General features: G+C 57.0%; 1 protein-coding gene across 1 annotated transcript in view; it reads left to right on the forward strand.

Moving 5' to 3' along the window:
- Window positions 1-284: 284 nt before the first annotated feature.
- Window positions 285-22,251, forward strand: part of LOC132321513 (olfactory receptor 14C36-like) — a 30,593-nt gene continuing 8,626 nt past the window's right edge. The window contains exon 1 of the mRNA XM_059835008.1: window positions 285-1,193. Coding sequence (XP_059690991.1) covers window positions 306-1,193 — 888 coding nt within the window. The 5' untranslated portion in view covers window positions 285-305. The remainder of the gene's footprint in view (window positions 1,194-22,251) is intronic.

The following is a 22,251-nucleotide window of genomic DNA, read 5'->3' on the forward strand; positions in this document are numbered from 1 at the left end:
GGTTTCATCTGACATATTTGAACACCAGGACTGGCCCCTGCTTCCACCGTTCCCGTGAACTCACTGCTGCAGAACAGGGCTGAAACCTCAGCAGCCCACTTCTCACAGCATATTCAGGCAGCACCAAACCAGTGCTTCAGCCATGGAGCTGAAGGAAGGTCTCCTAGAAAAGTAAATCAGGGGAGCAGGGTGTGTAGCAAGGGGAGGGTCTGAAGGAAATTGCTTTGGTTTTGCTCAGAAAAGTCTCCCCTAGCTTCTCAATGACTTTTCTTCCTTGCACAGGTCCCCATGCCCAGAGGCAGCAAATGTCCAACAGCAGCTCCATCACCCAGTTCCTCCTCCTGGCATTCGCAGACACGCGGGAACTGCAGCTCTTGCACTTCTGCCTCTTCCTGGGCATCTACCTGGCTGCCCTCCTGGGCAATGGCCTCATCATCACCGCCATAGCCTGCGACCACCACCTCCACAGCCCCATGTACTTCTTCCTCCTCAACCTCTCACTGCTTGACCTGGGCTCCATCTCCACCACTGTCCCCAAAGCCATGGCCAATTCCCTCTGGGACACCAGGGCCATCTCCTTTGCAGGATGTGCTGCCCAGGTCTTTTTCTTTCCCTTCTCAATGGTAGGTGAATATTTTCTTCTCACCATCATGGCCTATGACCGCTACATTGCCATCTGCAAACCCCTGCACTACGGGACCCTCCTGGGCAGCAGAGCTTGTGTCCACATGGCAGCAGCTGCCTGGGGCAGTGGGTTGCTCACTTCTCTGCTTCACACTGCCAATACATTTTCACTACCACTCTGCCAAGGCAATGCTGTGGACCAGTTCTTCTGTGAAATCCCACAGATCCTCAAGCTCTCCTGCTCAGACGCCTACCTCAGGGAGGTTGGGCTTATTGTGGTTAGTATCTTTGTGGACTTTGGGTGTTTTGTTTTCATTGTGCTGTCCTATGTGCAGATCTTGAGGGCTGTGCTGAGGATCCCCTCTGAGCAGGGACGGCATAAAGCCTTTTCCACATGCCTCCCTCATATGGCCGTGGTCTCCCTGTTTATCACTACTGCCATGTTTGCCTACCTGAAGCCCCCCTCCATCTCCTCCCCATCCCTGGACCTGGTGGTGGCAGTTCTGTACTCAGTGGTGCCTCCAGCAGTGAACCCCCTCATCTACAGCATGAGGAACCAGGAGCTGAAGGTCACACTGAAGAAGCTGATTCTGTCAGTAGTCTCTCAGAAGCATTAACCTGCCCGTGTCTCTTTACAAGTCATTCAAATCCACCTTGGAACCTCCTGTGCTTTGGGCATTTTATCTGTGATAACAATGTTTATCCAGGAACGGCTGCATCCACTCCACTCCACCAGAGGCACGAACCCAGCCCGTCTGACCCAGAGGCCTGTTTGCATGTTTCTGGCACAATGGTACAGCCTCCCGTGTCGTGTCTCCGTAATAAAAGGGGATTTCCTCATTGCCGGTGTCTGGTGGTTGGGTTCTTCCAAAGCTGAGGTCAGGTTGAAGAAATTGCCCTTACGAGGTCATGCTGCTTTGCTTGGGCTCTCCATGGGCTCAGGGGAGAAGGGCATGGGGCAACGTGTTAGGGAATGGGCCTGGGATGAGCCTTCACCTGTGGGTTCCCAGTGTCCCTGGAGATGGTGAATGATCCACAGGGATCTGCATGGGACTGGCTCCGCATGGCTTGCAGGCACCACAGCCTGCTCGCTCTGCAGAGCACCACTGCCAGCTTGGGGTCCTGTGGGGAGCACAGCAAGGGGGCAAGAGAGGCCAGCCAGGCCAGCACGGACACAATTCCTTGGGAAAAGGCTCTCTGGGGGCAGGGACATCCCTGGACAAGAGCAAAGGAGCAACTCTGTGCTTCCGGAGGGGGGGGGAATAAATCACCAAGAGAAACCTATTTCTGCATGCACCAGCTCGGGGCAGGCTTCTGTATTGCTGGAGCAGCCGGAGCAGCCTGAGGAGCCCCTGGGCCAGGAGTCTTTTCCCGGGAGAGGGACTGGCACAGAGGGTCTTGCTGGCATTGGACGACAAGGATGTCTTGGAGACAGGAGCAGGGGACACAGGGAGACACTGGCCTCTGTCTCCTCATGCCATGGCTGGCCCTCAGCCCTGGAGCTGATGGGAAGGCTGAGACACCTCTCTGCCCCCCAGGAGTTACAGCGACTTCCAGAGGGGCTGGGGCTGGGGGGTTGAGTGCGCAGAGCTTTGCAGCACCCATCAGTGGGCACTGCCGTGGGGTCAGCCCAGAATGGGCTGCTTTTCTGGGCTGGGTAGGGGAGAGATGGGTGGGAGGTGGGAAGTGATGGGGAGAGCCAGAGAGGGACTGGGCTGGGCTTGAAAGTGCTCGGGAGAAGAACACACTAAAGTTAGCTGAGCTGTTGGACCATGCAGGGTGCGGACTCACGCGAGGGGGTTGGTGGTGCAGAACCAGGGCTCGTGGAAGGCAGCTGAGACTTGCAGCCGCGGGAGGGATGAGGCTGCTCTGTGCTTTTGGAGGCATGGAGAGTTGGGGAAGGTGGGCCAGGGCATTTGTAACCCCTCAGCCTTTCTCGCTGGCTGTTTCCAACACTGGCAGCACACCCCAAGTTTACAGGTGAATTTTCCTGCCTGTCCATCTCCATTCTCCTGCTGGGCTCAGAGCTTGAATCACTTTGCTTGAAACAAAGGACCTCCAGGATGGTCAGGGACTGGAGCACCTTTCCCATGAGGAGAGGCTGAGGGAGCTGAGCTAGTCCAGCCTGGAGAAAGGAAGGCTGAGAGGGACCTCATTGCTGCCTGCTACAAAAACATTCTAGAGAATAGAGGAAGAGGCTTTACACCATGGTGCATGGCCGGAGGACAATAGACTGTAGGTGGGAGGTGAAAGAGGAGAGATTAAGCCTGGAGATAAGGGAAGTCTATTTCACCATGAGCTGAGCCAAGCGTTGGAGCAGGTCACACAGAGATGCTGTGCAGACTCCGTCCCTGGAGGTTTTCAAACTCTGACTGGACCAAGCCTTAAACAACCTGGTCGGACACTTTTTTCTGGCAGGTTGGACTGCAAAACTCCCAAGGTCCCTTCCGACTTGAATTGATCCTATAATGTCAGGCCCTTTTTCTGACAGCAACAGAGCAAATGTTTATGGGACAAGAATCTTCCTCTGCTGCATGTGACCACCTAAACTAACATCTAAGCCAGCAAAGAGACGTCAAGACCACCGTGTGACTCTCTCTCTGCAAAGACTGAGGGGTATCATTGACAGTCCTGAGCAGGAACTGTCTTGGGGGCACAGGGCTCTGTGTGTTGTAAATACTCTGATTTTTTTAAAATAATCAAAATATGATCATATAGAAAGGTTAAATTTGATTAATAAATGAAATAATAAGATACAAATGCATAAGTTAGGATTGTGAAGTTAGAAACAATAACCATAGGAACCTCACCAGGGAGTCACTGTTCCATTCTAAGGAACTAATAGTAACGAGATGGAACAATGAAGAATTGAATAGAAAAGTCTTGCTTGAGTCCTGTGACCATGTGACCTGATATGCACCAATGATGCTGCTTGGAAAATTCCTTACCTTTCCCATCTTGATTTGAATATCAAGAATGCCGATCAATAGATATTAATAGAAATAACCATTGATTATTTTAAGTATGGATATTGATAGAATAGTATAGTCCAAAGAGCGATTAATAAAAATTAAATTACATATATATTTTGTATGAAGGTAACTAGGTATGATTTATCTGTGATTTATTCATAAACTAACTGTTGAACAATGTAGCATTGTGAAGAGGTAGAATTTGCTTGTCAAGAGAATGATAAGTTGTAGGCCTGGTCAGTAAACCGGGGAAAACTAAAGAAGATTCCAAGAATGGGATTTTGCAACCAACCTGAGCATGCGCAAAGATTGGCTTCAACTAAAGGACACCATGAGGAAGACTATGGCCGACCACCAGAGGACCTTTAGACGACCACCTGTATACCTGAAGGCGCATGCGTCACGAGCATTTACATATATTAATGAGTTCTTGGAAATTGTATGAATATGTTAATTGTTTCTTGGAAATATGATGAATATGTATACTTTGATTGTATATAACTTTTGTAGCAGAGAAACTAAGCACGCACACGAGGTGGAGCGATCTCCTGTGCGTCCAGCACTGCAATAAAGAAGTGCCTGCTCACCTACATACACTGTGTAGATGAGTTTTTATATTACAGATTTGTAACATGTGCAAGACACAAAATGACCTTTTTTAAAATGCTGCCAGCCTGATAAGAGACATGTTTAGAAAATGTCAATAAAAATAAAGCAAAGAACTAAACATGAAGATGCAAAGCAAAGAAAATGTTTAAAAACACTTTTCAGCTTTTAAAATCTTCATTGTTTTATTTTCTTGTGTTTTAATATACTGGTCAATGGGGGGAATTTGTGTCCTTGTTCTTTTTTTTTTTTTTTAAAAGGAAGGTTTTTTCCAGAACTGGGTTTAGATGTAAGACACAAATGCCTTCAGCTATGGGGACACAGGCACCTCCTGCCAGTACAGATGCCCTGGACACCCCCTGCCCAGCCTGAAACTGTAGCTCCCGAGAAGCTCTGCTCTCCCACACATCCTGTCTGATAGCTGCCAGTCCCGTGCAAAACCTCAGGTACACTCAGGTCTCTAAAAGTGGCCCTGGATATTTTATGGTCAGACAGACAAGGTCTGCCTGGAAAGATGAACAAATCTGCAACATTAAAAAAACATATATAAACACATTTTCATCAGCTGAAACAATGGAGTACTTCTAATATAATGGCAATGTTTTCACACCATGTCAGAATGGGAATTTGCAGGAATTGCATTGATCATAGGAGAAAAAATAGTCATCTCCTGTACTTGCATTACGACTACTCTATCTATTATATTACGTTGCATATTTAATGTCCCTCATCTTTCAGGTGTTCCTACCTCTCCTGGTTAAATGACCATGTCTAAGGGCATCTTTTCAGCAGATGTATTGGGACATTTGCCCTTCCCATTGCTGGCCAGATTTCCCACTCCCCTTGCTCTTTGTTCATTCAAATACCGTCCACCCATCTGGTTGCTGCTTTGAGCGTCAGGGAGTTAGAAACTTGCCCCATCTTTCTGAAGTCACGTTAATTCTTTAATCAGCTCCTTAATTGCGTTTCTACCTATCTCTTCCTATCTCTCTCTCTAAACCATTTCTTGCACGGCTATCGTTGTTGGCCATCTCCACCACAGGATGCCCTACACTGTCCCACACTTGCACCTGTTTCCCTGCAGGCTGTAGACCCACTATCCGCTTCCCCACCTTGCTGTCACCCTCACAGGTCCCTGCCTGTACCGATGTCTCTCTTTGAAACAGAAAGCCATGGGCTGATCACAGACAAACACCGCCAGCCCCGGTGACCTCTTGTTGCACCATGGCATAACCCTTCAAGTGACATTTCATTTTCTCTCATGTCTAGTCTCAGCCTCCAAAGCTTTTCCTTTCTCATGCCTCTTCCTCTACAAAGAAAAGCTTCATCCTCTCTGAAACCACTTTTCAAGTAGTTGCAGGCTACTCCAACATTGCTCTGGCCTCTATGTCATGAGGCCAAAGCAGCCCAGGTCCCTCAGCCTCTCTGCACGAGTCATGTGATTCAGCCCCTTCACCCCATCTTGGCAGACGTCCTCTGGACCTTCTCCAGTTCCTCCCCACTCCTGCAGAACATGGAGCCCCACACCAGGACACATTATTTTGGATGTGGCCACACCAGTGCTGAGTCAAGGAGGGAGGTAACTGCCCTTGTCTGGGTCGCCACGCTCCTCCTAATTCAGCCCCATATGCAGCTGGCCTTATTCGTGCCCAGCATGCTCCACTGGCTCCTAGAGCATCCCTTGTAGTGACCATGGCCTTCTCCATAGGGACACTCCTCAGCCATCAGCTCCAAGCTTGCCCTGATACATGCCCTGATGCAGAACTGGCCACTTCTCCTTGTAAAGCTTGGTGAGCTTTCTCTTGGAGAAATCTCAGAGTTTCTCGAGGTCCCCCAGAACTGAAGCTTCATTGTGTCAGCTGTTAATGGGTGCGTGTAGGTGGCTCACCCTGTCCTGTGGTGCCTCGAACAAGACGACAGCATGAGGAACTGAAGGACATGATGGATCATAAAAGGAGGTACTAGTTTAATGGACTTGCTGACCAAGGTAAGAATTCCCAAGGCAGCCATCCCAGAAACACCAAAGGAGAGCAACAGGCAAGCAAAGCCAGGGCCAGTGGGTAAAGTGAAAACAGAGGTGGGCTTCTTGTATGAGAGGCATTGAGGATGACCAAAGGGAAGAACTTGGGATGGGGGAATCAGGGAAAAAGGAAGTTGGAGGTGAAGCAAAGGGTACAAGCAGGGCTGCTTATGGATACCTGCCAAGTAGCCCTCAATCTGAGCAGGGACATCAGCATGGCTGGGCACACCTCTGCTGTGCCTGTCCAGGAATGCACACAGAGAGGGGAGCAAACAGGAGGAATTTGGAGTCTGTGGGCAGTTCCTGAGCTGTAATCTGACTTAGATACCAGAGACACAGTCAGACAGCTCACACCACTGGAATGTGGCCATGGCTGGATGCAGGCTCTTGAGGAAGGACGGGGCAGGTCAGTGAGGAGGGGAAGTTGCCCTGTATGTGGGCGAGCAGCAGGAAAGCATGGAGCTCTGCTTGTGACAGACGATGAGCCAGATGAGAGCTGATGGAGCAGGATAAGTGGGCAGACCAACGTGGGTAACGTAGTCGGTGTCTGCTGTGGACCAACCGTATTCGGAAGAAGCAGCAGATGAGGCCTTCTTCAGACAAGTAGAAGCCTCTCGTTCACAGACCTTGGTCCTCATGGGGGGCATTAGCCAGTCAGGCACCTGCCCGAGGGGCAGCACAGCAGGGCACAAGACACCCAGGAGGGTTCTGGAGGGCACCGAGAACATGCTGAGCATTCAGAGAGGGTGTTAGGAAAGTCAACGTCCATCTCGAGTTCAATCTGGTAATTCAGCCTGGATGTGAAAGGCCTCAACAAAGGATTCAACAACAGTCCAGGAGCAAGAGGAAGGCTTGGGAAAATGCAGGCCTACTGCTAGATGGGGCAGAGACCCTAGTGACAGAGAGCACAGAAAGGGCCAAGGTACTCCATGCCTTTTCCTCTCTGAGTTTACTGGTAAGACCAACCTTCAGGAATCCCAGGCACCCAAGACCAGAAGCAAGGAGCAAGGAAGACTTTCTCTTGGTGCAGGAGTCTCAGGTTAGGGAACGTTTAAGCAAACTGCACATGCGTAAGTCCTTGGGACCTGAGAGGATGCTCTCATGAGTGCTGAGGAAGCTGGCTGACGTCATTGTAGGCCACTTGAAACCATGTGTGCAAGGTCATGGTGACTGAGTGAGGGTCCTGAGGGCTAGAAGAAAACAAAGGTAAAACCTATCTTGAAGCAGGGCAAGGAGGAGGATGCAGGGAGCTGTCAGCCTGTCTCCCATTATACCCCTATAGACAAGCTGAGCAAATATGGTCTAGATAAGTGGAAAAGGAGGTGGACTGGAAACTGATGGAATGGCTGGTCCCAGAGGGTTGTGTCCAGTGGCACAAAGTCCAGCTGGAGGATAATCAGCAGTGGTGTTGCAAAGGGGTTGTTACTGGGTCCCATTCTATTCAACTTTTCATTACAGTGCTGGATGATGGGACCAAAGGCATCCTGAGCAAGTTTGTGGATGATACAAAATTGGGAGGAGTGGCTGATACACCGGCTGGTTGCACTGCCGCTCAGAAGGACCTGGGCAGGCTGGTGAACTGGCTAGAGAGGAACCTCATGAAGTTCAACAACGGGAAACACAAAGTCCTGCCCGTGGGCAGGAATAACTCCATGGCCCAGTACAGGCTGGGGGCTGACTGGCTGGAAAGCAGGTTTCTAGAGAAGGATCAGGGGGTCCTGGTGGAAACCAAGCTGGCCACGAGCCAGCAGTGTGGCTGTGTGGCAAAGCAGACCTACAGCCTCCTGGGCTGCATTCAGGAGAGCTTGGCCAGCAGGTCGAGAGAGGTGGTCCTGCCCCTCTAGTCAGCACTGGTGAGGCCACATCTGGAGTGCTATGTCCAGTGCTGGGATGCCCAGCAAAAGAGAGACATGGACTTACTGGAGCGAGTCCAGCAAAGGGCCACAAATATGATGAAGGCACACAAGCATCTGTCAGAAGGAGAGGCTGAGAGAGCTGGGACTTTTTAGCCTGAAGAAGGGAAGGTTCATGGGGATCTCATCAATGTGTATCGATACCCGATGGCAGGGAACGAAGATCAGGGAGCCAGACTCTTCTCCATGCTGCCCAGTGACAGACAATGGGTAGAATCTGAAGCACAGGAACTTCCATCTCAACACAAGAAAACACTTTTCTACTGTGAGGGTGGTTGATCACTGCAACAGGTTATCCAGAGAGGTTGTGGAGTCTCCATCCATGGAGATACTCAAAACCCAGCTGGACCCTGTATTGGGCAACCTGCTCTAGGCTAGGCTAGGCAATCTCCAGAGATACTGCCAAGAAGGGTCAGAAGGAACCAATGGAGGTGTCTAGTGCTACGATGTGCTCTGAGCAGGGAGAGCTTGTCAGTAGGATCACGTTGGTCAGTGCTTTCTCCACTTGAGTTTTGAAAATCTCTGAGCCCCACACTCTGTGCTAATCAACTATGAAAGTGACTGGTTGTTTTCTTAAACCTCAGTTGAAATTTCCCTTCTAGCTTCTTGTCCTCATTGTCTCTTGTCCTCTTCTGCCCTTCCTGACTGCCAGGCAGATCCTCATGCCTACTCTGACCATGGACAATCACAACCTTCTCTCCAAGTGTGGCCTCATTGAGATCCCCTGCGACTGCACAGCCAAGCATTGGTGGCCAGCTCCAAGCAGAGCTACACCCTGGGGGTCCCTGCATGGGCTCAGAGGAGGGCATGTGGAGACACCCAGCACCTCACACAGAGGGAATGTGGCAGTGCCTGTGGGCTGGCACCAAGGCAGAGTTTGAGGCAGAAGGGGTGAGCAGAGAAGCCCTCCAGCAGCTCCTCTGCATACCTGGTCAGGGAGTAATGCACTTGGTGGTTATCGTGAGTGAGGACGATGGCATGGGAGGGGAGGTACTACGAGCTGTGGTGCAGGGCACTGGGGCTCAGCCCTGCTCTGGGGCCTGCCAGGGTCTGGGCATGTGTGAGCCCATGCAGGTCTGGCTGTTCCCCCAGTGCAGACACTGAGCCCAGCAAGAGGATGGAGCCGGTCATATTTCAAAGATCAGCCTTCACCTGGTCCACGGTGAATGGCCAGGGCTGGAAATGGCTGGTATGGGGAACGAGGACTGGGCGTGACTTTGGGGTAAGGGCCAGCGCATGGGGTGGAGGAGGCTGTCTCAAGGGCATGTGCTGGGCACAGAGACCAAGGGACAGCAGCAAACTCATATGGCTCCCCAATATCTTCCCAGGGCCCCGAGTTCGTGGTGCTGCTCTGCAGAGCTATTTGGCTGTGGTGCCTGGGGCCACCAGTGACTCCACACTGGCCTTGCTGGTCAGGGAGGGAAGCAGCTCCAGCTGGATGGGGATGACTGCTGCTAATCTCCCCAGTGCTCTGGGGAGATCCCATTTCATTACAGGGATGCCATGGGGGAGGTATAACCCATGAGCACACAGCGGTGGCAGTAGGAGGGGTGTGAGGTCACCATCACTATAACCCATGAGCACACAGCGGTGGCAGTAGGAGGGGTGTGAGGTCACCATCACTATAACCCATGAGCACACAGCAGTGGCAGTAGGAGGGTATGAGGTCACCATCACTATAACCCATGAGCACACAGCAGTGGCAGTAGGAGGGTATGAGGTCACCATCACTATAACCCAGGCGCACACAGCAGTGGCAGTAGGAGGGTATGAGGTCACGTCACCAGTGGCAGCCCATGGCCATCGGGGCTTGGTGCAGAGCGGCCGTGTGCTGTCACAAGGGCATCACGGGGGACAGGAGCTGCCCGGCCCCATGCCTGCGAGGCCGAAGGAGCAGCCCCTGCAGCCCTGGCTGGAGCAGTCGGGGTGGGGGTGGCTCGGGGGCACCGCAGGGATGTGCCAGGGCACGGCGCCAGGGGGAAACCACAGACTTCCTGCCTGGGCGTGATGGGGGGGAGCGCGGGGAGCACTGCGAGGCCACGTGGGCTGTGGTTTGTGCACCTGCAGGCTGCAGCTCCGGAGCCACCCGCGGGGAATAACGGCCCCTCGGTGACATGCCAAGAGTCAGGGATGCATGTGAGCCTGCGGGCTGCATGTCTGCTGCCAGGACAGGGACACATCCCAGCTCCAGCTCATTTGAAGGGACCTTCCATGGGGCTCTCCAGGGAGGGACAGGCGAGCCAGCATTCCTGGCATGGGGCTCTGGCCTGGGCTAAGGCCCTTTCGCAGCTGCTGCTCCCAGTGCAGCGGGGTCTGTAGCAGGGGCAGGGGCTGTTCCCTTCCCTTCCTGACACAGCCCTCAGTGCAGTCCCAGCCCTGCGGTTCCCATGGCAGGGGGATGGCTGGACACTCGCGCCTTGGGCTCTTGGATGTGCCCAACACAGGAGATGCTCAGTGCTCCTGGTCCACACAGCAGGGTTCAAGGGGTGAAAAAATGCATTTCCCCCACTACAACCGGCCCTGTCCTGTGATGTCCCACCACCACAGTGACGTGACATTTGCAGCGGAGCCATCCCTCATATATGGTCATGAATTGAACTGGAGAAGTTCATTGGAGGGCTCGGCTGTGTCGGAGGGGAGATAGCTCCCGATAATGTCTAAAAAGGTGCTGCTGCTGCTTCGATTGGCTCCTTCTGTAGCTGGGCTGGCATCTGCGGAGATATATTGCCATCCCGCTGTCATTGTCCCCATGAGTCCCCAGGTGCTGTGGCAGGGAGTGTGGCAGAGCAGGGATGCGCTGGCAGGGCAGAAGGCTCAGGATGGGCACAGAGGGACTCCTGTCCCCTGAGGTGCTGTGGCTGCTGCTCTGGGTGCAGCTGTGCAGAGGTAAGTGCCGACTCCCTTGTCCCACAGCCCAGGGCCAGCGGGTACCAGCGTGGTCATTGGGATCTGTCTGGGAACGGGGTTTCTTTGCAGGTGCCACTGAGACGAGGGCCAGAAGGTGCTCAAGTCCATGGACCCTGTGCCTTTCCCTGTGCCCATCTGGGTGGGAGAGAGTGTCTCCTTTTCCGGGGTTCCAGTGTTTAGGGCAGCCTCTGCCTAGCTTGATTCATAGACACCCTGTCCTGGGGTACCCTTTTGGACACCCCCCTCTTCCCCAACACGGTGCCTTTGGAGCCAGTGGTGGCCTAGCTAGTGATGGCAGCACCCAGAGATCCCCAGGGCACTGCCAACCTTTGGGCTACCCCAGAGGGTTTCTGTGCTGCTCGCTGCCCCCTTGTTCCAGGGGAGCCCTGACCCCATGACAGCAGTTCGTACCTCTCAGAGAGAAGGGGACCGGGCATCTACAGTAGAGAGACATCCTTCCTGGGGGGCCTGGCTCAGTGCAGGGACTGAACTGACACCAGAGGCGAGGAGGGGATGTGGGTTGGGGGACCATCGGGATCGTCTCGGTGCTCCCTGGGAACATGGAAAGCCCCGGCGTGGGGTTGGGTTTGGACGGTGCTGGGGCAGGCGGTTTGCATGGGAAGCTGCAGGCCTGGGTGCCTGGGGCTGTTCAGGGGGTGCTGGGCTGTGGAGGAGCGGGTGCCCAGTGCAGGGCTGGGCAGTGTGCGGGTGGGTATGGGCAGGGGGGCACGTGGTCATTGTAATGGGAAAAGGTACCTTGTGTGGTGGGATGGCGAATGACTCAGCCAGGCCAGAACTCAACACCCCCAGCCTTGTGCAGCCCCTGAGGATAGAAGGGACCCTCACATTGTACTGGGGACAGCCTGGAAGGGAGTGGGCTTCCACCCTGGTACCTCTGACTCTACCTGGGCAGGGGGTTCCCCCAGACATGCAGTGCTAAGGCTTGGTGCTCTCCTGACCCATCCCATGTTGTTGTTTAAAGGAGCTGCGGAGGTGAGGCTGGCGGATGGCGGCAGGCGCTGTGCCCGGAGAGTGGAGGTGAAACACAGGGGCCGGTGGGGGACCGTGTGTGATGACTATTGGGGCATGGATGATGCTGCAGTGGTTTGTAAGCAGCTGGACTGTGGGTCTGCTGTTGAAGCTCACCAGGCTGGCTCTTTTGGGCCAGGATCTGGCTCCATTTGGATGGATGATGTTGGCTGTAAAGGCACCGAATCTGCCCTGTCTGACTGCACACACGATGGATGGGGTGAACATGACTGTGTTAGCGGTGAGGATGCTGGAGTGACATGTTCAGGTAAGGGATCAGCCTGTTGCCTGCCTTTGGGGCTGGGACAGGCAAAGGAACCTGGCTGTGCCCTCAGGGAGCAACAAGCAGATGTCTAATCAGGGCCCAGTGTGGCCAATCACACTGCCGAGCCAGGACTGTCGTTGCTGGTGTAATCGGTCTCCAGGGAAAGCCCAGTGGGAGCCTACCCCAAGGCAAACTAACTCTGCCTCAGTTTCTCAGCCCCGCCTCAGTTGGTGTCTTGGGCTGCAGATGAATCCTTCATGCCTGACCCAGGGTGTCCATTGGGCTTCATCAATCTCCACCTATTCTGCCAGTTCCCAGACAAAAATGCTGAGGGTCCCTGTCCTGGAAACACCACGGGGGACTTGCTTGGCACCCCACATCTTGGAGGACTGGCGTGAGATGGCTGGTCACACTGGGTAATTCCCCCTCACAGACATGAGCACCTCGACTGAATTGAAGGGACTTTTTAGAGTGGTGGGCCCTGGGCAAAGGAGCAGGATGGCCACAAAGCCCTTTGCTGCCTGTCCCGAGGGCTCAGGGCTTGGTGGCTGCTTGACCCTGGCTGCTTCTTCCATCGCCAGAGTCCCAGGCTGGCACTAGGACGTCCCTGAGACTGTGACAGCCCTGCGGGGACATGACCCCGTGCAGGTTGTGCTGGCCACTGCCCAACCTCTCCTGCCTGCCCACATCTCCCTACACTGCCCCATGACACCAGGGACTTTGGCAGCACTTGCAGATCCTCATCTGTGCCGGCTGTTCCGTGAGAGTAGGCATGGGCCCAGGGGGGCATGTGAAACTCCTGCCCCTCTGTCTGGCCGTTGATCCGGGTTGTGCACACATCCAGGCAGAGCGTTGTGTCCCTGGCTGAGAACATCCCCCCTTGAGCAGGCATCAGAGGGGTCTGGACAGGCACCAGCCATGATTACAGCTGCAGCATTTCTGTGCTCTGTGACATCTCCTGCTTAAAAGGAACCTCCCAGCACCCTAGAGCACCCCTGGGAGCGTGTTGTATTTATGGCTGCATCAAGGTGATGGCCCTGCCTGGTCGCAAGCTCTGCAGGGACTGAGCAGGCTGCAGCAGTCATTATCATCTGGGCCAGTTCTTGTGGACCCAAACTGCGCACACCACTGCGGTGATGGGGGGACCATGCCGGGCAGCGAAGGGCACTTTGTGCAGCAGCAGATTGTCAGAGTGGAGCCTGGTGCTGCACCAGACACATAACCTCTAGTGCCCTGAGGGTGTAGAGAAGGGGTGCGGGGAGGGCGGGGCTGGATGTGTTTATGTCACCAACACTCCCCCACAGCTTCCTCTGGGATGTGCAATGGGTGATTTGGTCATGGCTTGCTTGAAGGTCATGAGAGATGTGGAAATGTAACTGCCAGAGGGCTCTGGGAACTCCCAGCTGCTTTGTGTTTTTTCCAGGATTTGTCCGGCTGGTGGAAGGGAAGAGCCACTGCTCAGGACGTGTGGAGATCCGTGATGGGGACCAGTGGAAAACCGTCTGTGATTCCCACTTTGGTCCCAAAGCTGCTGACGTGGTCTGCAGGGAGCTGCAGTGCGGCGTGGCCCTGCCTGTCACTGGAGGAGGTCACTTTGGAGAAGGGGTCGGTCCCATCTGGGATGGAGAGCTGCAGTGTGTGGGGAATGAATCCCTCCTGGCCTCCTGCCCCAGAGGGTCCCCCAGGGACCAGCCCTGCACCCACGTGAACAGCGCTATTGTCACCTGCACACGTAAGGACTCGGGATGGGGTGTTGAACACTGGGGCTGTGCCCGGGGTTGGGGAACAGAACAAGGACCGTGCTGGGCCGGGTGTGAGGGCAGGAGGGATGAGGGGATTGTCTGCAGCATGAAAATAGTGCAGAAGGAGAAGAAAGGCATGCTGTTCCTCTGGCCCCTCCGCCAGCTACTGGGGGTACAAGAGCACCAATCCGCCCTCTCTCCTCCTCCTCTGTCCCCAGAGTACACAGGGTTCAGGCTGGTGAACGGCAGCACGGCATGTGCAGGGAGGGTGGAGGTCCAGGTGCTGGGGACCTGGGGGACCCTCTGTGCCTCCCACTGGGATCTGTCGGATGCCCACGTTCTCTGTCATCAACTCAACTGTGGGTTTGCCGAGTCCATTCCTGGAGGAGAGTATTTTGGGAGAGAGACTGGCCCTGTCTGGAGAGACTCATTCCACTGTGACGGGACTGAAGCCCACCTGGGTCAGTGCCCAGTGATCACCCTGGGGGCCTCACCATGCTCCCGCGGGAGCAACGCTGCTGTTATTTGCTCAGGTGAGTGCCGGAAAAATGCTGCCTTAACTTCATTCGCCCTTTGTGTGCATCATGGTCACCCAAAGTAGGGGTCGCAAGGCAGTACCAGGCTGAATTTCTCCCTGGAGAAACCCAGGAGCCAACGGGAGGGCTTTGCCTGCTTAGTCTGACCACTCTGCTGCGGGAGAGCTGAGGACTGAAGCATCAGGGCAGTGGCTTAGGCCCTGGTGCCGCTGCCAGGCCTGGGCTCCTCTGTTCCTATACTTTGGGATGAGCCCAGGACAGGGCTGCAGGGCACTGCCTCAGCCCTCTGGCTGCAGACAGCTGCATCCCATCCCCACAGAGGGCCCTGCAGAGCCTCATCCCACCACCCAGGCAGGAGCCCCCAGCAGCAGCAGACCTGGGTGTGAGCTGTAGAACAGGCCAAAGCTTTGCCTTCTCTTCTCGCCAACACAAGGCTCAATCTTGTCCTGTTTGGTCGGAAAATCCCCTCTTGCCCTGCTCCCTGAAGGGTACCATGCTCCCCGGTGCCGCCAATGGCTGTGGTATCTCTGCTCTCCCTAGGCTCAGACGGCTTTGCATCCCTGCGGCTGGTGGGTGGAGGGAGCCGGTGCGATGGGCGAGTGGAGATCTTCCAGCATGGGACGTGGGGCAGAGTCCTGGATGACCAGTGGGATGTGCAGGAGGCCAGCGTGGTGTGCCGGCAGCTGCGGTGCGGAGAGGCAGGGGGAGCTTACAACCCCCCAAAGCCGGAGCGAGGGACGGGCCCTGTGGGGCTGCGAGCGGTCCGGTGCGCAGGGCACGAGGCCAACCTGACCCTCTGCAACACCTCCCTGCCTGAGAGTGCACTGGCGGCAGGGGTTGCGGAGGACGTGGGAGTCATTTGCTGGGGTGAGCGGCGTTGCACGGGCCCCCCAGGTGACAGGGTGGGTGGGCAGCCGGCCCCTGAGAGCAACAGGGGTTTCTACCCACTACAGGGAGCCGGCGGGTCCGGCTGGTGAACGGGGCTGGGCGCTGCGCCGGGAGAGTGGAGATCTACTACCAGGGCAGCTGGGGGACTGTCTGCGACGATGGCTGGGACCTGTCTGATGCTGCCGTCATTTGCCACCAGCTGGGCTGCGGAGGGGCAGTGGAGGTGGCTGGCTCTGCTCAGTTTGGGGAAGGCTCCGGGCAGATCTGGCTGGATGGCGTGAACTGCTCCGGGGCCGAAGCTGCTCTCTGGGACTGCCCTGCCAGGCCCTGGGGGCAGCACGACTGCGGGCACAAAGAGGATGCGGGAGTCGTCTGTTCAGGTCTGTGCTGGGAGCTGTGGTGGGAGCCTGGTTCCTGGGGAGGCCAGGACACACGGAGGGCCGGGCATGGCCAAGGCTCTCCCTGGCTGCCTCTGAGCTCCTGCCCAAGCCCGTCCTGTGGACACCCATGCATGGGCACCCTCAGTCCCACCGGGGGTCCCTGGGGAGCTCAGCTGTCCCCAAGGGTTAGCGGGAAGGGCAGGGGTGTCTGTCCATCAGGGACTTCTCTCTGCCCCTGGGTGCAAGGCGGGTGTGCTGGCCCTGCCCCTGCCCGTCTGAGTGCCTGGCGGGTGCAGAGGTGTCCTGGCTCCCACAGCCCCAGACCAGCCTGTTCCCCCTTGGTGCCTTTCCTCCCAGAGCTCGTGGCCCTGAGGCTGGAGAACAGCGACGGCTGCTCTGGGCGCCTGCAGGTTTTCTACAACGGGACATGGGGGAGCATTTGCTCCAACTCGATGACTCTCGACACGGTGTCGCTGGCATGCAAGGAGCTGGGCTGCGGAGACAGAGGATCCCAGGAAACAGGCCTGCCCTACGGTAGGGTGTCTGGCCCCGCGTGGCTGGATAAGGTGCAGTGTGGGGAGAAAACCAGCTCCTTCTGGCAGTGTCCCTCGGCTCCCTGGGACCCACAGTCATGCGAAGACCTGCGAGACGAGGTCCACATCATCTGCAACGGTAACTCTGAGCCGTTTGGGCACCCGTGTCACCCCAGATCCTGCTACCCGCTGGGCATAGTCAAACACAGAGAAAGGGCTTGGAGGGGCTTTTCCTTTCCATGTCAGACCCTTGTGTTGCCAGTGGCACAAGCATGACCGCAGCCACACATGTCCAGCAGCAGTTGCCACCCAGGTTGCCAGCAGTGCCCAGGGGAGGCAGAGGTATCTCTAGGTGAGGTCTCAGAACAGACTAGACAGGATTCAGAGGTGCCTTCCCTCCATGGACACCCTCCTGCTGCTCTGCAAACCAGGGACCTTTTGGGGCTGAGCAATCTGGGTCCCCCCACAGTCCAACGCGTGTCCCCTGAATGACCGGTGTTCAGTTGCTGCCGTGATCATGATGGCAAAGGGAGGCACAAGCAGAGCTCAGCCCTGCTCTGTTCTGCACGATCCCCCAAACAAACCCCTTCACCACAGTGTTTCCTTCTTCAGGGGGACGCCCAGAAATGCCCCAGAGCCCGTTGGCCCCGTGCCCCAACTCCACGAGCTGCACAGGTAGGGAGCTGCTCCCTGTGTACCCTTCTTGTCTGGCAGGGCTCTGCCAGCTGTCTCAGTGCCATGGGAGGTCTTTGCCTTCTCCAGACAGGGAGAAGATTCGTGCAGTGGGAGGCGAGGACGGGTGCTCAGGCAGAGTGGAGGTCTGGCACCGTGGCTCTTGGGGGACGGTGTGCGATGACTCCTGGGACATGCGGGATGCTGAAGTGGCGTGCAGGCAGCTGGGCTGTGGCCCCGCAGTGTCTGCCCTGCATGAGGCTGCATTTGGGATGGGGATGGGCCCCATCTGGCTGGAGCAGGTGGAGTGCCAGGGGACAGAGCTGTCCTTACAGGACTGCTGGGCCCGGCCCGGGGACAGCGGTGTTTGCCGGCATAAGGAAGATGCTGCCGTGCGCTGCTCAGGTGAGTGGCAGGACTGGGACCCCTTGCTTGGGTATTGGCAGGGAGCTGGGGAAGGCCTTTTGTCCACTTGGTCCTGGCATGGCCCCTGACCTCCCAAGAGCAAGAACGTTCCTGCAGAGTGCAGGAGCCTGGTGCCAGGTGGGGAGCAGTCTTGGTGGAACTGGACATCCTCTGGCCACTGCCCGTGGGGCCCTGCAGCCCCAGGGCTATCCCCTGGGCTGGCTGTGCCATCCTGCCTGCTGCCCACAGCAGAAGCCCTGGACCCAGTCCCAGCCTCCCTCTCTAGCACTACAGGAAGGGCAATTTGGGTGGGATGTGTCAAGGACACCTACAGACACATACACGGTGTGCTGAGGAGGAGGCACACCCGCCCTCTCAGCTCAGCTCTCCTTTTCCTCCTCTGCAGCTATAGCCAGGACAGCAGCATCCCCACCCCGAGCAGGTAACTTGTCCTCCCCCCAGGGCTGGGTATCCCCCCAGACTGTGACCCACAGCTGGATGGAAGGGGCTCCTTGCTAGGGTGTGAAACTCCCAGGAGGAGGCACTGGGTGGGTGGTGGAGGGTTAGGGAGGGTTGTAATTTACTCAGCAGGGTGGAAGCTTCCCCGTCACTCTACCCCTGGGGCCCTCCACCCCCTGCTGCCTTGTGTGATGGGGGTCAGGACTGGTGCTGCCTCCACCTCTCCCGGGCCTGCTGCTGCCCCTTCCATGTTCTTGCCCATGCAGATCCCACCCGAGGCCGTCTGACCAGCAGTGGGAGAGTCTCAGTGCCCGTCATCATCTGCATCATCCTGGGGGCCCTTCTCTGCCTGCTCCTGGCCCTCCTGGCTGGGCAAGTGCTAAGCGCCAGGGCTGGACGCAGAGGTGGGTCCTTCCACAGCTGTCCCAGGGGGAGATGCCTCCTGGAAGGGCTTTGGGGTGCTGCAGGGTGTCAGCAAGGGGCACGAGCAGAGCTGGGGGGATGAGACTGTGTACTGCCACCTGTCCCATGCACGGCCCCATTGAGTGCCTGGCTGTGGGGCACCAGCAGCAAGGGGTGGAGAGAGCCCAGAGGCGGGGGGAGCTAGCGATAGAGCGAGGAGAGAAATGGCAGAGTGGGGATGGCCAAGGCTGGCAGTGCTCTAGGTAGCGCTGGAGGGGGCTCTGGGGCAAGGGAGATGACAGGAGGAGTGCAAGGCAGCATGGTCCATCTCCACAGTGTCAGGCCCCCGGGCTGTCCCTCTGCCCAGCCCTTCCCACCCCCTGGCAGGGCAGGGGCTCTGCTGTGGACCCATGGGGCAGATAAGGGGCAGCTCCAGGTGGAGAGGAAACATGGGAGCTGCTCTGGGGTCAGGCAAGGGGGCATGACCCAGGGGCCAGAGGGGCATGAGCGCTGTCTCCAAAAGGATGATGCGAGGATGACACTGCCCCAGATAACCTCCACAGTGATGTTGCCCTCACTGAGGATGTGGCAGCTGTGCCTGGGCAACACAGTGGGGCTGTGCTGTAGGACCAGTCCCAAGGAACAGGTCTGCGGGAGAACAGTGGGGTCCCATTGCCCTTCTGCCTTTCCCTGTGCCAGCCCTGCCTGTGTCCCCAGGCTCCTGGAGAGCTCAGGAACCATTCCCCGAGGCCGTGTATGAGGAGGTTGTTTACAGCCCAGCGTGGGAGAAGCAGGCGAGGTTTGGTCGCTCAGGTGGGTGTGGGTCGTCCCTGGAGGCGCATCTGCAGGACCCTTTTCCCTGGCCATAACCCAGGGCTGATCCCCGTAAGGCCCCCAGCCCATTCAGCGCTGGGGCCGTGTGGTCTGTGGGGAGAGCATGCAGGTCCTGGGCCCGGGAGAGGAGCTTCCTCCCAACCAGCTTTGCCCATCCCAGCTGGACAGCCCCTCTCTGCCTGCCCCTGCACCCCATGGGACAGCCGAGGAGTGAGGGAAGGGGCTGTCCTAGGGCAGCTCTGGGAGCACCTTTGAGACAGGGTTTGTCCCAGGGGAGCAGGGTGAATTCCCATCCCTCTTCCCTATTCAGCCCCAGCTCGGTGGGTCCCCCTTCCCCAGCAGTGCTGACCATGAGCCAGGTCAGTGGGGCTTGCTCCATAACACCCGCTGTGCATCCCTCCAGGCTCCTATTCAGAGGAGTCCCTGACCCAGCTGCAGCCCTACCCTGGCGTGAGCGAGGAGGAGGATGGTCTGGGATCAGCACCAGGTAACGGAGGCAGGAAGGGGTTGATCTCCCTGCAGACTTGCGATGGACAAAGGTGTCACTGAGTGTCACTGTCAGAGATGGGCAGGACCTGGGGGTCTCCCATGGTGCTGCCAACACCAGTGTCTCAGCCCTGTGTCCCAGAACATCCTCCCGCCCTCTGCTCTGCAGGACGTACCTTCTCACTGTCACCAGCTCCCCTCTGCTTTCAGATGTTCTTGTCCTGCCCGGAGGTGAGCCAGCGGATGGCTATGATGATGCCAGGGAGGTTTCTGACCCAGAGGAGGATGCTGCCCCTGGGCAGGGAGCTTGGGAACTGCCCAGGGTGCCAGAGGAGGGAGCAGGGACCAGGGATGCAGCCAGAGGTGAGAGGGAAATTCAGTGTTGCTGGTTCCGGGGGTGTCATCCCTGGTGCCACCCAAGCCGCTGCCATACTGAGACCCCAGCCTCATGGGAAGAGGGAACCTGACCCAGGAGTTTCCCTTGGAGGGACTGGGGGTGGGAGAAGGAGCTGAATGTGGTGAGGAACAGGGAGGGAAGTGATGTACAGAACCCATGGGGCGAACTGCAACGTCCTGCTTCGCTGCTTGCAGGGGGCAGCCTGCACTCCCAGAGAAGTGCCGGGGTCCCTGGAGCTGAAGGAGTCACCTCGTCCCTGTCCCTGGGGAGTACGGGCTATGATGATGCTGAAGAGGTGTCTCTGGCACATCCTTGTGAGGACACAAAGGCTGTGACACCGGAGCTCAGTGCACAACAGTGCCCGAGCCCCAGGCCAGGAGAGCCCAACCCTGCTGTGCCGCTGGGTGCAGCCAGGAGGGAGGAGAGGTCTGTGCAGCTGGGAGAGCTGTGAGCTCCAGGGCACCATCTCCCTTGACCCATGCGCAGCAGAAACAGTCCAGAGTTTCCTCTATTTTTCTTCCCATTCTTATGCTGTACATCATATTTGTTCTTATTAAAAGTCTCGGGGGACTTTGACCCTGAGCTGCTGCTTGCCTGCCCAGGTGTCGCGGTGTCTCCCTGAGGCTGGTCTAGGGGAGCAGAGCACAAAGACATGGTGGTGGGGAAGGGGTGTGTCTCAGGGACAGCAGGCTTGGGGTGAGGTTGTGGGGCTGCAAGAGCCCATGGTCCCTGGGCGATAATTGTATTGACAGAGACACTTCCATCCTGCTGGCCACGGGCAGTTTCTAGTCAAAATGTCTCTCTGATAGGTCCCATGATGCGACCCCAGTGGGAGCACCCACTTCCTCACCCCGGGGTTTCCCAGCTGCTCCTTGCCCCAGGCCCTACCTTCTGGTCCCACAGTGCAGAGGCCATGACAGAGCTGCCATGCCAGGGTAAGCCCTGGGCTGTGGCCCCACACAAGTGAGCCCTAAGGTGGCTGCGGTGCCCTGAACACCCCAGCCCACCCCAGGGGGGTCATGGCCACAGATTACCTCCCACAATGGTTCGGAGGCAGTTCTGCTCCCCACTGCCCCAGCACAGGGTGCAGAGCCACTGTCTGGGACACATGGGACTGGAATTCCCTCTCCTCATGCTCTGCCAGGACCCAAGTCTCCAGGGGCTGTTCCTGCTGCCCAGGCACTCGCAGACCCCGAGCACTCTTGTCACAGCCGCAGAGCTGCCTTCTTCCTGAGCAGGGGCTGTAAGGCTCCATGGCATCCCTATGACCCCTCCTCCTGCTCCCCTCCAGCCCCCACCCCTGTCCTCCTCTGCCTCACCAGTGGTGCCAGTCTGGGTTTGTGTCGGGGCAGTACTTGTGTGCAGGTACAGGAGGGGTGGGAGCAGGGGGAATGGGGGCACCTTTCTCTCAGCGCTGTTGGAGGGCCAGGGGGATGGAGAAAGGATCCCCACGAGACGTGTGCTGCAGCCAAAAGCCATGTCCCAGCCCCTGGCCTGGAGAAGGGCCCGTCCAGGAGGATGCTCATGTGGGCACATTTCCATGGCAGAGGAGATTTTTGTGTCCCTCCCCTAAAGCAGGTACTGCTGGGAGCTGAGCCAGGGTCCATCTCTCTCTGCTCAGGCTTTTACCTGCCCCAGTGCCCACGGCAGAGAAACCTCTTATGCAGAAGCCAGGCGGGGAGAAGGATTTGACACCTGGGCAGGAACTGGTGCCCAAACTGCCCTCCCTGCTCCCACTGGTGGATCTCCACACCCCTCCAGCTCTTCCCCAATGGACTCCTCTGCTGCGGGCTGGAAGGTGCGTTGGCTGTCTGTGGCAGGGCTCCCTGTGGGGAGCAGCTGCAGCTCAGTAGCACTGCAAAGAGCAGGATCTGGCCCTAGAGGAGAAGAGAGGCAGCAGCTGTTGCCAGCATCCTCTTCTACGGCAGTGTTGCCCCATTCCCTGCTGGGAGCTCCTCTACACCTGGGGTGACCCTTGGGGGGACCTGGGGGAGCCCAGGCTCACACATCCCTCTGCCCCACACCCTGGAGCCTTCCTGCTGGCAGCCCCCATGGGAGAGCAGCGATGGGTGACATTCATGGGCACTGCAAACAGCCTCCTTTCCCTGGAAAACTACCCACTGGGGCAAGCTGCAGCCCTGCATCTCAGAGAAGTAACGTATAAAAGTGAAGTAAAGAGGA

This window comes from Gavia stellata, unplaced genomic scaffold, assembly GCF_030936135.1.
Source record: "Gavia stellata isolate bGavSte3 unplaced genomic scaffold, bGavSte3.hap2 HAP2_SCAFFOLD_42, whole genome shotgun sequence".
In the NCBI taxonomy this organism is placed as follows: Eukaryota; Metazoa; Chordata; class Aves; order Gaviiformes; family Gaviidae; genus Gavia; species Gavia stellata.